Source organism: Otolemur garnettii, unplaced genomic scaffold (genome assembly GCF_000181295.1).
Source record: "Otolemur garnettii isolate 467f Iridium unplaced genomic scaffold, OtoGar3 scaffold00054, whole genome shotgun sequence".
Classification (NCBI taxonomy): Eukaryota; Metazoa; Chordata; class Mammalia; order Primates; family Galagidae; genus Otolemur; species Otolemur garnettii.
In genome coordinates this window covers 5,007,533-5,019,990 of record NW_003852449.1, presented here as the reverse complement: position 1 = coordinate 5,019,990, position 12,458 = coordinate 5,007,533, and the positions used below count along the sequence as shown (strand labels likewise).

The 12,458-nt window shown below is 39.0% G+C and overlaps 1 protein-coding gene and 1 pseudogene across 1 annotated transcript in view; one reads left to right on the top strand and one right to left on the bottom strand.

The window, feature by feature from the left end:
* The window catches only part of NEMF (nuclear export mediator factor), a 61,720-nt gene that overhangs the window by 4,916 nt on the left and 44,346 nt on the right, over window positions 1–12,458 (bottom strand). Inside the window, exons 23-26 of the mRNA XM_012806572.1 lie at window positions 11,961–12,240; window positions 8,534–8,576; window positions 8,316–8,365; window positions 6,337–6,490 (exon numbers count right to left, since the gene is read on the bottom strand). Coding sequence (XP_012662026.1) covers window positions 6,337–6,490; window positions 8,316–8,365; window positions 8,534–8,576; window positions 11,961–12,240 — 527 coding nt within the window. The remainder of the gene's footprint in view (window positions 1–6,336; window positions 6,491–8,315; window positions 8,366–8,533; window positions 8,577–11,960; window positions 12,241–12,458) is intronic.
* LOC105887215 lies at window positions 8,779–10,401 on the top strand (annotated as a pseudogene).

Sequence of the window (12,458 nt, the reverse complement as noted above, 5' to 3'; positions counted from 1 at the left end):
CCGAGCCATGTAGAGATTCTTAAGACTGAATTTTATCCAGGAAATCAGTGATTCTTTACCCTGATTACACATTCAAATCACCCTATGGCAGGGGTATCCAGCCTGTGGTCCAAGCCACATGCTGATTTTGTGGTGACTTTATTGTTCATCTGTGATGTCAGATATCACCAAAAATATGCAGGGAACTTTCTTTTGCTAATCAGCTTTCATTAGTATTTGTGTATTTAATGTGCAACAGAGAATGAGAGTATTTGTGTATTTAATGTGCAACAGAGAACTCTCATTCTTTCAATGTGCAACAGAGGAAAAAAGATTGGACATTCCTGCCAGGGGTTTTAAACTACAAATATCTAAGTTCCACCTCTATAGATTTTTGTCTTGATTTAATTGTATTACCTAGGGCCCAAGTAATACATTTCTAAAATTTTAAAGATTTTCTTAAATGGGACACAAACACTGTAAAAGAAAGGTACATCAACCTTCATTAAAATTAACAAGTAACCATACAGTGGCAAGTTTGTGAACTTAATTGTCAGACCTTGTATTTAGAAAGGACAAAAGTGAACCTTCTAGAAAGCTAGAAACAGTCCAAGTATCTTGATCAGGGTGGTGGTTTCACAGATAAACATGCAAATTAAAAGTGTCAAAAAACCCTTTTACAAAAGCGGAAACAGGTAGGTCCCAAAGTGTGAAAAGTCCTTGCAATATAAGTCCAATACAGTACTTCTATTCGGGATAACTAAGAACTTCTATGCATCAATTAGAAAAACGAGACAACCCAACTTTTAAAATGAGCACTTCAAAAACAGAATATTCAAAGATGTAATAAACATGTAAAATAAAGCCAAAGTGCATTATGAGTATACACATAAATGACCAGAGAAACAAACCCTGACACCACCTAGTGTCGGTGAGGATGCAGTGCAGCCGGAACTCAAGATGCCACTTGGTGGGAAACTGATACAGGTACTCTGAAAAACTGGTTGGAAGTATCTAATAAAGCTGATAAAGTATCCACCAAATTCCACTCCTAGGCATACTGAACAGAAATGCATATTTGTGGACCAAAAAGACAGGGGGATACTAAGCACACTAGGTCTGACAATTAAGTTTGTGAACTCCTCCAAGAAAGTGCTACAAACCTTTCTGAGTAGCACTACAGTCACCTTTGAAGTGGGTGACTTCCCCCCATTGGCAAGTTGTACACTGACACCAGGGCCTAGTCCACCCTTCAAAGCAATTCTGGGACTTTTTTTCTAGAATGGCCATCAAAGCTGTTATCATATTACCCTTGATGTCCTGCATGTCTTCCTTTCACTATTTCCTTTATCTTCAGTAAAGAAAAAAAATCACTGGGGGCAAGGTCAGGTGAGTAGGGTGTTACAATAAAATTGTATACTGGCTAAAAACTCTCTCCTGGACGGTGCCATGTGATATGGTGCACTGTTGTGATGCAAGAGTCATGGATTGTTGGCCAAGATTTTTGTTAAGATTTTCCTGTTTATTAACATTTACTTGGTCTGCTATGCTTTTCAGTCAATGACTCTGACACACAATTTGACAAATGTTTCCTGTTTTTGTCAGTTCTCATTATTTTACACCCTGATATCTCGTTACACTTTCTCTCTCCTCAGACCGTTTAGTCCATTTATACACTGCCATTTTTCTTCATTGCATTATTCTCATCAACTTGGACTAACATGCCCGATTTCACTTCCACTCTTGCCAAGTTTAACCAGAAACTTACAAATGTTTGTTTGTTGCTCTAATTCAAGCTCTGACATTGTTGCAACAGCACACCAAAACACAGAATACTGCATACCACTCAGCATACACCGCCATATCCTGACATGAACACAAGTGAGACACTGATATACTGAGGTTATGAAACCTTACACAGTTGTCTGTACAGTGCTGCCAACGTGACCACACACTGGCAAGTTTGTCAACTTAATTGTCAAATCTTGTATTTAGGAAGAACAAGAGTGAGCCTTCTACAAAGCTAAAAACATTCCAAGTACCTTGATCTGGGTGGTTTCACACATATATATGCATATAAAAATTCACTATGCTAAAAACTTGTGATTTGTACATTTTACTATATGTACAATATACACATAGCAAAATTATAAAATAAATATTAAGAATAAAATTAATGTTACCAATAAACTGAACTGAGAAATAGAAAGCCTAATGAAAGGAACAAAGTTTCTTAGAAAATATAAATTAGGGTAGAGTGCCAGCCCTGTGCACAGGGGTTGGTGGGTTTGAATCTGCCCCAGGGCCTAGAAAGAAAAAATATTAATTAGAGGCTGAGCATAGTGACTCATGCCTATAATCCTAGCACTCTGGGAGGCTGAGGTGGGTAGATTGCCTGAGCTCACAGGTTTGACACCAGGCCTGAACAAGAGCAAGACCCCATCTCTAAAAATAACCCGGTGTTGTAGCAGGTGCCTATAGTCCAGCTACTTGGGAGGCTAAGACAAGAGAATTGCTTGAGCCCAAGAATTTGAGGTTGCTGTGAGCTATGATGCCACAGCACTCTACCAAGGGTGACAAAATGAGACTCTTGTTTCCAAAAAAAAAAAAAAAAACAAAACTATATATCTGTGTATATGTATATATACATATATATAAAAATTAGAAAAGCCAACTTCAAAAAAAACCCCATTTTATTTAAATGTATTTAAAAATCATTAAAGAAATTAAATTAGTTCTTACAAATGTACTCACAAAACCCAAAATGTCAGTTTTATAAGCTAAGGCTATCATATTTCACACAAAAAACCTCTCCATTTTTGGCTTGGCACCCGTAGCTCATTGGTTAGGACACCAGCCACTTACACTGGGGCAGGTGGGTTCAAACCCAGCCTGGGCTTGCTAAACAATGACAACTACAACAACAACAAAAACAACAAAATAGCTGGGCATTGTGGTGGGTGCCTGTAGTCCTAGTTACTTAGGAGGCTGAGGCAAGAGAATCGCTTAAAGCCCAAGCATTTGAGGTTACTGTGAGCTGTGATGCCACAGCACTCTACTGAGGGTGACCTAGTAAGACTCTGTCTCAGGAAAAAAAAACAACTCCATTTTATACAGAGTTCTAGAGAGCAGAAAAAAAGGGGAAAGGTCCTAAACTTTATGAAGGTAGTATAAACTAGATTACCAAAACCAGAAAAAGACAGTATGAGAAACTAGAGGCCAATTAACAGATTTTTCTCAAGTAATATATCAACTGATTAATAGAGGAGAGTAATGCAATGGATGCAAACAAAGCATTCAATAAAATTTAACTCGTAGCCAAGAGCGGTAGTCACACCTGTAATCCTAGCACCCTGGGAGGCCAAGGATTGCTTGAGCTCAAGACCAGCCTGAGCAAAAGCGAGACTGTGTCTACTAGCCAGGCATGGTGGTGCACTCCTGTAGTCCCAGCTACTTAAGAGGCTGAGGCCAGAGAATGGCTTGAACCCAGGAGCCTGAGGTTGCTGTGAGCTAGACTGACGCCATGGCATTCTAGCCTAGATGACAGAGACTGTCTCAAAAAATAAAAAAACTAAATAAAATTCAACTCGTCATTATTAAAAATAACTTCAAAAACAGTACCTTCCAACAACCCACGGGAAACATCTCACAGTGATAAAAAACCTCAGAAACCATCCCCTAATGTAATTAAAAAACATGTACACTATTGCTACTTCTATGAAGCACAATACTGATGTTGAGTCAGTGCAAAAAATATGGGAAAAACAGGATACATAAGATTAGAAAAGAAGAAAAGAAAAGCTATTATTTGTAGAAAAAACAACTGCCTATAGATGTATTAATAGGTGCTTGGTAACACTGGCCATTACTACTAGATCAGCATATGCAAACTTTCTACACATCAGCAACTAGTAACTATGAAACAATTTAAAAATAGGTAATTAACAAAAATTTAAAAAATTTTTTTAAATAAGCTTGGTCTTTTCTGTTTTTTTTTTTAATGCTTTTTTTAAAATTTATTTTATTTTATTTTTTTGGTCGGGGCTGGGTTTGAACCCGCCACCCTCAGCATATGGGGCCGGTGCCCTACTCCTTGCGCCACAGGCGCCACCCCAAAATTAAAAATTTTAAGATAAAACATCTAGGAATAGGTAAGATGGTTAAGATTCTGTGAGAAAATATATCTGTATTGAAGAATATAAAATATTCTGGGTGGTGCCTGTGGCTCAAAGGAGTAGGGCACTGGCCCCATACACTGGAGACAGTGGGGTCAAAACCAGCCCTAGCCAAAAACTGCAAAAAAAAAATAAATAAAATAAAATAAAATAAAATCTTCTTACATAATTATAGTGTACAGTCTACATAATTATAGCCCACAAGTATAGTCTCCAACAAAAGTACTCAATGTGACAAAGATGATCAATTCCTCACAAAATAATCTAAATTTCTGAAGTACTTTACTAAAAATCGTAACAGTGTTTGTGTTGGAACTTAACCTACTACAGAATGTTTCAGTGTGTAAATGCACCATTCGCTGTCACGTTATTTCATTGCTGGACAGTCAAGATTACTTTCAGGCTTTATTGCTATTACAAATATCAAGCTGATGAACATCTTTATTGTTCAGACCCATTTTTTTTTTTAAGGATAAATTCCTCAAAGTGGCATTGCTGGGTGAAAGGGTAGGGGTATTTGTTAAGATATCTGATGAGCACTCCCATGCTATACACTCATTGACTGAATAACTGAACTTGTAGTATCTATTAATTTCATGGGTGAAAACAAATTCCCCATGGTTTACACAGCATTTTTTAAATCTCTTTTTGTGTGTGTGTGTGTGACAGTCTCATTTTGTCGCTCTTGGTAGAGTGCCACAGCATCATAGCTCACAGCAACCTCAGACTCTTGGGCTAAAGCGATCCTCTTGCCTCAGCCTCCCAAGTAGTTGGGACTTATAGGCACCTGCCACAATGCCCAGCTATCTTTAGAGACAGGGTTTTGCTCTTGCTCAGGCTGGTGTCAAACCTGTGAGCTCAAGCAATCCTCCCAACTTGGCTTCCCAGAGTGCTGGGATTACAGGCATGAGCCACCAAGCATGGTCACTCTTTTTTTTCAATTCCTTCAATTTTATTAATGGTTCTTTCCTCCACCTGGATTTTACTTTGTACATGGTTAACCATCAACTTTGAATATTTCCTATCTTCCCAAATGATACATATTATTTTATCACATACTGAAATTTAAAATACACAGTTAATGGTCATCTGTTTAGACTTTATTCTACATGATGTTTCTGTCTGGATATGCCCATAGTGTTTTATGGCTATAACCATACGATTTTGACAGTTCTAGCATTAAATGTTTTACTATCTAATAAGGAAATCCCTCTTCATTAATCTTTCCAAAATTTCCTTGCCGATCCACTAGCATTTACTTCTTTAAAATGAACTGTAAAATTATTTTATCAAGTTTATTAAAATCTCAATTCTGATTAAAGTCATGAACTGAATTTTCACATTAATTTGAGGAAAACTTATATTTTTATTTTACTGAGTCTTCCATTCCATATGCATAATATACCCTTTGTGTGTGGCTCAATGGAAAAAAGAAAAGAAAATTCTGACTACTACATCTGAAGGAAAAAACAGAAAACATCTTTATAAAGGCTACTGCTAGGTGCAGTGACTTGCACCTGTAATCCCAGCTCCTCAGGAGGCTGAGACAGGAGGACCAAGCCTGCAGTGAGTGTGCTAGGATCATACCTATGTGGGAATAGCCACTGCACTCCAGCCTGGGCAACTCACTGTGAAACTCTGTGTTTTAAAACAAACAAAAAAAAGACTGCAACTTAAAAACTAAAACTAAAAGAAATTTTTCAAAAAAGATACACTGATAAATTATCCCATAATCCCCTCTTTTTTATACTGCTACAGCCTTTTAAAAACTATATCCAGTACTTCTTTCATCAAAATGAAGCTTTAATAAAATATCTAAGAACCCTAATAAAAATCACATTGATAACTGAAAAAACAAATTACTAAATTACTTACAAATATCAGCTTTGCCACTTATTGTCAGGGTGACTTTGCAAATCATACCCTATTTCCTCTTCTATATGAAATGAGAGCTTCTGTGCAAATGATCTTAAAGATCTAAAGAATTTATAACAGTGATCTCTTTTATGTTCCCTAAATGTGTATCTTTTCAACTAATTTTTAGTCAAAGGAAATCACACTGGATTATTTTTTCTCCTACATTGTCTATTTTACTTAAACTTTAAAAAATTAAGAGGAACCTCACCAATTCATTTGTGAACCATAATGTACCAACTTTGACCGACCATCCTGAATTTATTACCTTTTGTCCTCGCTTCATTGGCTGTACGCTGGGAACGCTTCTGCTCGTATTCTGGTGAGTTTCAATGTGCACACCACTTTCTTTTTCTTTGTCTTTTCCCTCTATTACTTCTAAATCCCCTGAGTCACTTAGAAGTTTTTTCTTCTTCATTTCCCTAAACACAAATGAAGCAGAATCATCTAAATCTTAGAATTTCATATTCTTAGGTGCCCTGAAAAATTTCCATGGGAAGGTGAACATATACAGTATTCTACTTACCTTGATAATCACCAAGCTACAATAAACACAGATGCTCAAATCATCACCAAGTTGAAAAAAGTGAATAATTTTCACGTCTCATGAATTTATCATTCTTTCTGCCATCCAGCCTAAGTACCCTGTCACCACTGACTTATCCTTATTCATTAGAACATCTTGAAGGCCAGCACTGGGATTAGTACTCTTCCTACTCACATAGCCTTGGCAAATCTTAAGTATTTAACAAAACATTGGTTAACAGGATGGTTGAATAAATAAATGGATTTCTTAAAAATATGCAGATTCAGGAAGAAGTTCAAATCTATTAGGGCAAATTCTATTCCTGTGGATTTTTTTTTTTTTCCAATTCCCAACACCAATGCCTAGTCCAGGTCCTCACCACTTCCCACCAGTGTCTAATGTGTCCCCTATAGTATGTTCTACCTGAACTTCTATATTAAATCTTCCTTAATTATTTACCTATGTTAACTTCCCATTTAAAATCTTCCAAAGGTTCTCTTCAGATCACTTTTAGGATAAAGTCCAAAACCCTTAGCTTGTCATTCCAAGTACTCCACCTTTTGTCCAGGTTCACTTCTCCAATCTTATCATCAATTCACAAACATAAGCTTTCTCTTCCTTCTACCTCCATCTACTTACCATTTGCCCAAAGCACCACGCACACTATTTCCAAACCCTCTCCCCCTTTTAATGCTAACTCTCCTTGGAGGCTCCCTTCTTCTTTCTTTAACCTTATGAACTTAAGTGGTAACACATCTTTAAGGTATGTATCTGATGGTATGCCCCAAACATCTGAACTCATAGCAATTTCTCATTCCTGAACGACTGCATCACTTTCACACACATCATTCATATACTTAAGACTACTTCCTGAATCCAGGACTCAGAAGCTTCTTGAAGGCAGAAACTTTGTATTCTGCCTCTTTGTATACTCAGCGTCTGGCACAGTGCCATGTACTCAGAGTTCTCTGTAATTGTTTGATGCCAATATTCCTCAAACAAAAGTGCTTTATTTTCTGATCTAGTCTAGAGCCTCTTGCGGGAGTGCTTTTGGTAGTCTTTGTCTTTCCCACTTGGTGGTAGTTGTCCCATCCTTTCTGCCCTTGCTTTTCTCTTTGCCTCTTGAGACATGCTATTAAAAAAAAAAAAAAAAAAATCAACTAGCACTTTGAGAGGCTGAGGAGGGCAGACTGCTCGAGCTCAGGAGTTCCAGACCAGCCTGAGCAAGAGTAAGACCCTGTCCCTACTAAAAATAGGAAAAAAAAAAACCCACAGCAAGAGGATCACTTGAGCCCAACAGTTTGAGGTTGCTGTGAGCTATGATGATGCCATGGCACTCTACCCAGAGTAAGACTCTGTCTAAATTAAAAAAAAAAAAATCAAGTCTTCTATTCTACATAAACCTTCCCCAGTTAATTTCAGGTATTCCTATTTATTCCTGTCAATATTGTCCTGGAACTAGCCTGTCTATCTCATATACTACAATCATTATTGTATATGTCCATTCATGTAATAAACACTGTTTCATTCAATATTTTGTTACAAAGTTGGCAGGGAAAAATTGATTCAGGGCTGAGGCACTGCCTTTGTGGAGTTTACATGTTTGTTAAAGCTTGGTTATTTTAATAAAGGAAGTCTTTGGAACAGCAAAGTGATCTATGATAGCTGAGTTGTCAATAAAGAAAAAATGTTTTTTGTTTAGATAACACAAATATGTTTACCTTCTTTCCTTGGCTGACAAATGTCTCCGGCTCTGTAATTTACTGTCACTCTGTTAAAACAAATAGATAAAAACATGCAAACAGTAACATCACTACTATGAAATTTTTCAAAAAGCAAAATGAAAAAGTATACAAGAATTCTCCCAAGTCACTTTTATAAAGAAAAAAAAAGTAGAGAAGAATACAGTGTTCTTCAGAAAACTTTAAAAGCAGCTTACCGAATTACAAGATTCTTCTTTTGAAGCCAATTTCTGGAGGGACCTAAGAAAACAAACACAAAGGAGTCTGCTCACTGTAAAAACATCCCTTTACAAAGTCCCAATCATATTCTTAATTATTGGCAATTCTACACATTTTCAAATTTGGTAAAATTAGAAAAACATACAACTAAAATTGCTTATCTCAGCCAGACACAGTGCCTCATGCCTGTAATCCTAGCACTCTGGGAAGCTGAGGCAGGAGGAGTGCTTGAGGTCAAGAGTTCAAGACCAGCTTCTTCCACACCAGTGGGTCCAGGCCCAATCTACTGAGGATGGGGGCTCTGGGTGCCAGGCAATGCATGGAGTTGCTGATGGGCGTCTACTTCCTCAGCCATATTCCCATCACTCTGTTCTTGGACCTGCAGGCGGTGCTGCCACGCGAACTCTACCCGGACGAGCTGAGAAATCTCCTGAAGTGGTATGCCAAGGAATTCAAAGACCCTCTGCTGCAGGATCCCCGTGTGGTTTAAGTCTTTCTTGTTCTGCGAGCTCGTTTCAGCTGCCTTTCTTTCCCATTGCAACATATGCCTTCTTCAAAGGAAGCTGCAAGTGGATCCGAACCCTTGCAATCATCTACTCTGTTCACACCATGACAACTTTAGTTCCGATTCTCTTCACACTTTTGAGAATTTCTCCAAAGCCAGTGGTTTCAAAGGACCTGAGACTTTGCATGAATGATTGACCCTTGTGACTATCTATGTCCCTTACTTACTCATCCCTTTCATACTTCTGCTTTTCATGTTGCGGAGCCCCTACTACAAGTATGAAAAAAGAAATGAAGAAAACCACCACTGGCCCAGGGGAGAGAAGCCCATGGGCAGGTGCTTGCTGGACTCAGTACAAGGAAACCTGCTCCAAACCCATGTCTTCAGCAGCATTTGAAACATACAGGCAGCAATACACAAGAGCAAGACGGTGGCAGAAGCCACATCAAACCCTTACCCCTCAAGGGCACTGGGATGAAAAGACTTGATCAGCTGGGGATGGGCAGAAGGTGTGGGCTAGGTTTTAGGGAACTGGTGCCAAATACCTCACTATGTGCCTCAGTTCCACTGCAGGACTGCTAAAACCAGGACCAGGCCAGAAGCTGGCCTACTTAACAAGCTCTTGAGTCATTGGACCCTTAACATTTTTGGCTAAACCCTGGACTCATGATTCTCTGCAGCATATCACCAATCAGCAAAATGAACAGTGAGATGGTTGAGGCCATTTTAAAATTTGAAGTTATATCACTTTAATGTTTATTAAAAATTCTATCATGTTTTCTTAGCCCCACCTCTACCCCTGTGGGAGAAAAAACTAAAAAAAGGGTTTAAACTGTTTTCCTGAAGGTTCAGTCCCAGCATGACTTTCAGTCGGAAATGGTTAAACCAGAAAGTATTTTTGCTTCTGTCTTAAAGCAGATCATCCCAGAAGAGATTTTTTTTCTTTTAAGTTATCCTATATCCAAATCTTAAGTCTTTTATTTTTAGAGACCAACTGACACAGGTCCTTTGCTCTGAAGTCTGACATCTCAAACCTGATCCTTACTGGATAACTTCATCTGACTATTGTTCATCTTGTTCTCAGGAGAAAGGAGGTGGGGTGACAGCTGGGCATGACGTACCCCCTGTATGTATATCTTCACATTAGTGCTTTGTATTCCATTAGCTTTATCTAAATCTGTACTCAAGGCCAACACAAAAGATGGCAGACAACAGGTCCCAGTCAGTTCCCTGCTTTTGCCCGATTTGCTCACAGGCTGTATTGGTCTGATTGTTGGTGTATTGTCTGACTTGTGTGTGTCTGGTCTAAATAAAAGCTGCTGACCACTAAAAAAAAAAAAAGAGCTCAAGACCAGCCTGGGCAAAGCAAGACCTCATTTCTGCTAAAAACAGAAAAACTAGCCTGGTGTTGTAGCAGGTGCCTGCAGTCCCAGCTACTCAGCAGTAGGAAGATCACTTGACCTCATGAGTTTGAGGTTGCTATAAGCCAGGCTGAGTTCACAGCAATTAAGTGAGACTCTATCTCAAAAATAAATAAAAAATAAATAAAATAATTGCTTATCTCTCCACACTTTCTATATATATTCTTAAATTGGTGGCATGCATTTAAAAATTACAATGTGGCAGGTACTGTTAGATGCTTTACATGCATACAGTTTTCAGCAAAGCCCTATAAGATGCTTTACATGCATACAGTTTTCACCAAAGCCCAAGTTATCATTCAATTTTCATCAAGGGGGGAGGCACCTGTGGCTCAAAAGGGTAGGGCACCGGCCCCATATGCCAGAGGTGGCAGGTTCAAACCCAGCCCCAGCCAAAAACTGCAAAAAAAGAAAAAAAATTATTTTTCATTAAGGGAGGTAAAGCTTAAACACACTATAACTTGTCCAAAGATATATATACACCACACAGACTGTGGCCAGTCTGTCTTCTAAGCTATTCCTAATAATGCTTTTATAATTATGCATTGTTCACCTGGTGATCTGTAAAGCATTAAAGCAGGGGTCCTCAAACTTTTTAAACAGGGGGCCAGTTCACTGTCCCCCAGACCATTGGAGGGCCGGACTGTGGGCCCTGGGACGAGTTGGCTGCTAAGCAGGACAGGCAGCGGTGGCAAAAACACCTGGTGGGCCAGATAAATGTCTTAGGTGGGCCGCATGTGGCCCACGGCCGTAGTTTGAGGACACCTGCACTAAACGCTATAACACTTTTTTTAATGGAAAAGCTTCTTTAAAGAGAGATCCAACTGGGGCAGTGCTGTGGCTCAAAGGAGTGGGGCGCCGGCCCCATATGCTGGAGGTGGTGGGCTTAAACCCAGCCCCGGCCAAAAACCGCAAAAAAAAAAAAAAAAAAAAAAAAAAAAAAGGAGAGAGAGAGAGCCCCAACTGGTAAAATGAAGAAAAAAATAGGAAGACAGTGGAAGGTAATTATTGAAGTCAACCTTGATATTATCTTTTTTTTTCTTCTTAGGTTTTTTCTATAACCATTCCAGCTAGACTTGGCATTATCTTTTTAAGGATTACCTCACCATCATTCTCAGCTTACAAAATGAACTTAGAATTATGTTTGGTTTTTTTTTTTTTTTTTGAGACAGTGTCACTCAGTAGTGAGCTGTGGCATCACAGCTCACAGCAACCTCAGTAGTGAGCTGTGGCATCACAGCTCACAGCAACCTCAAACTCTTGGACTCAAGTGATCCCCTTGCCTCCGCCTCCCTAGTAGCTGGTACTACAGGTACCTGCCATAATGCCCAGCTATTTTTAGAAACAGGGTCTCCCTCATGCTCAGGCCATTCTCAAACTCATAAGCTCAGGTGATCCACCCGCCTCAGCCTCCCAGAGTGCTAGGATTACAAGTGTGAGCCACTGCACCTGGCCCCTGAATTATGTTTTTTAAATTACCTTTGGGATTGAAGGTGGGACAAGTCAATGTTAGTATCTGGATAATTTAGTGTCTCTTCCCCTTCCTCCTTCATTTCACCAACAGGATCCTGATCTTTTATAACCTCTTCAGATTCTCCTTCATCTTCAGAGCTTTCTTCCTGAATCAGTTCCTCATTTAGTTTCTCTTCACCACTCTGAACAGGAACATCCCCTTGGTCAACCTGAGTCATGAGCTCCACCTCTGTAGGAGTTTCGTGTAATTCTTCTTTGTCTTCTTCACTGCTAGTGTCACCTCCATCTGTAGAATCACCATAAGGAAAGTCAGTGTGGGACTACCAACAAAGCTAAGTGATTTTCCTAAAAACTTTTCTGAAATTGTCCCATTGACTCCCTATTTCTCTAAAAGATCACCAGAAAAAGACTTGTTCATCCCCAAAGGGTAGTTCTTAGACAGAGATAACCTGTATCATGAACAGGCTGAACTAAATGATCTCTAAGATACTTTACCACAATTTC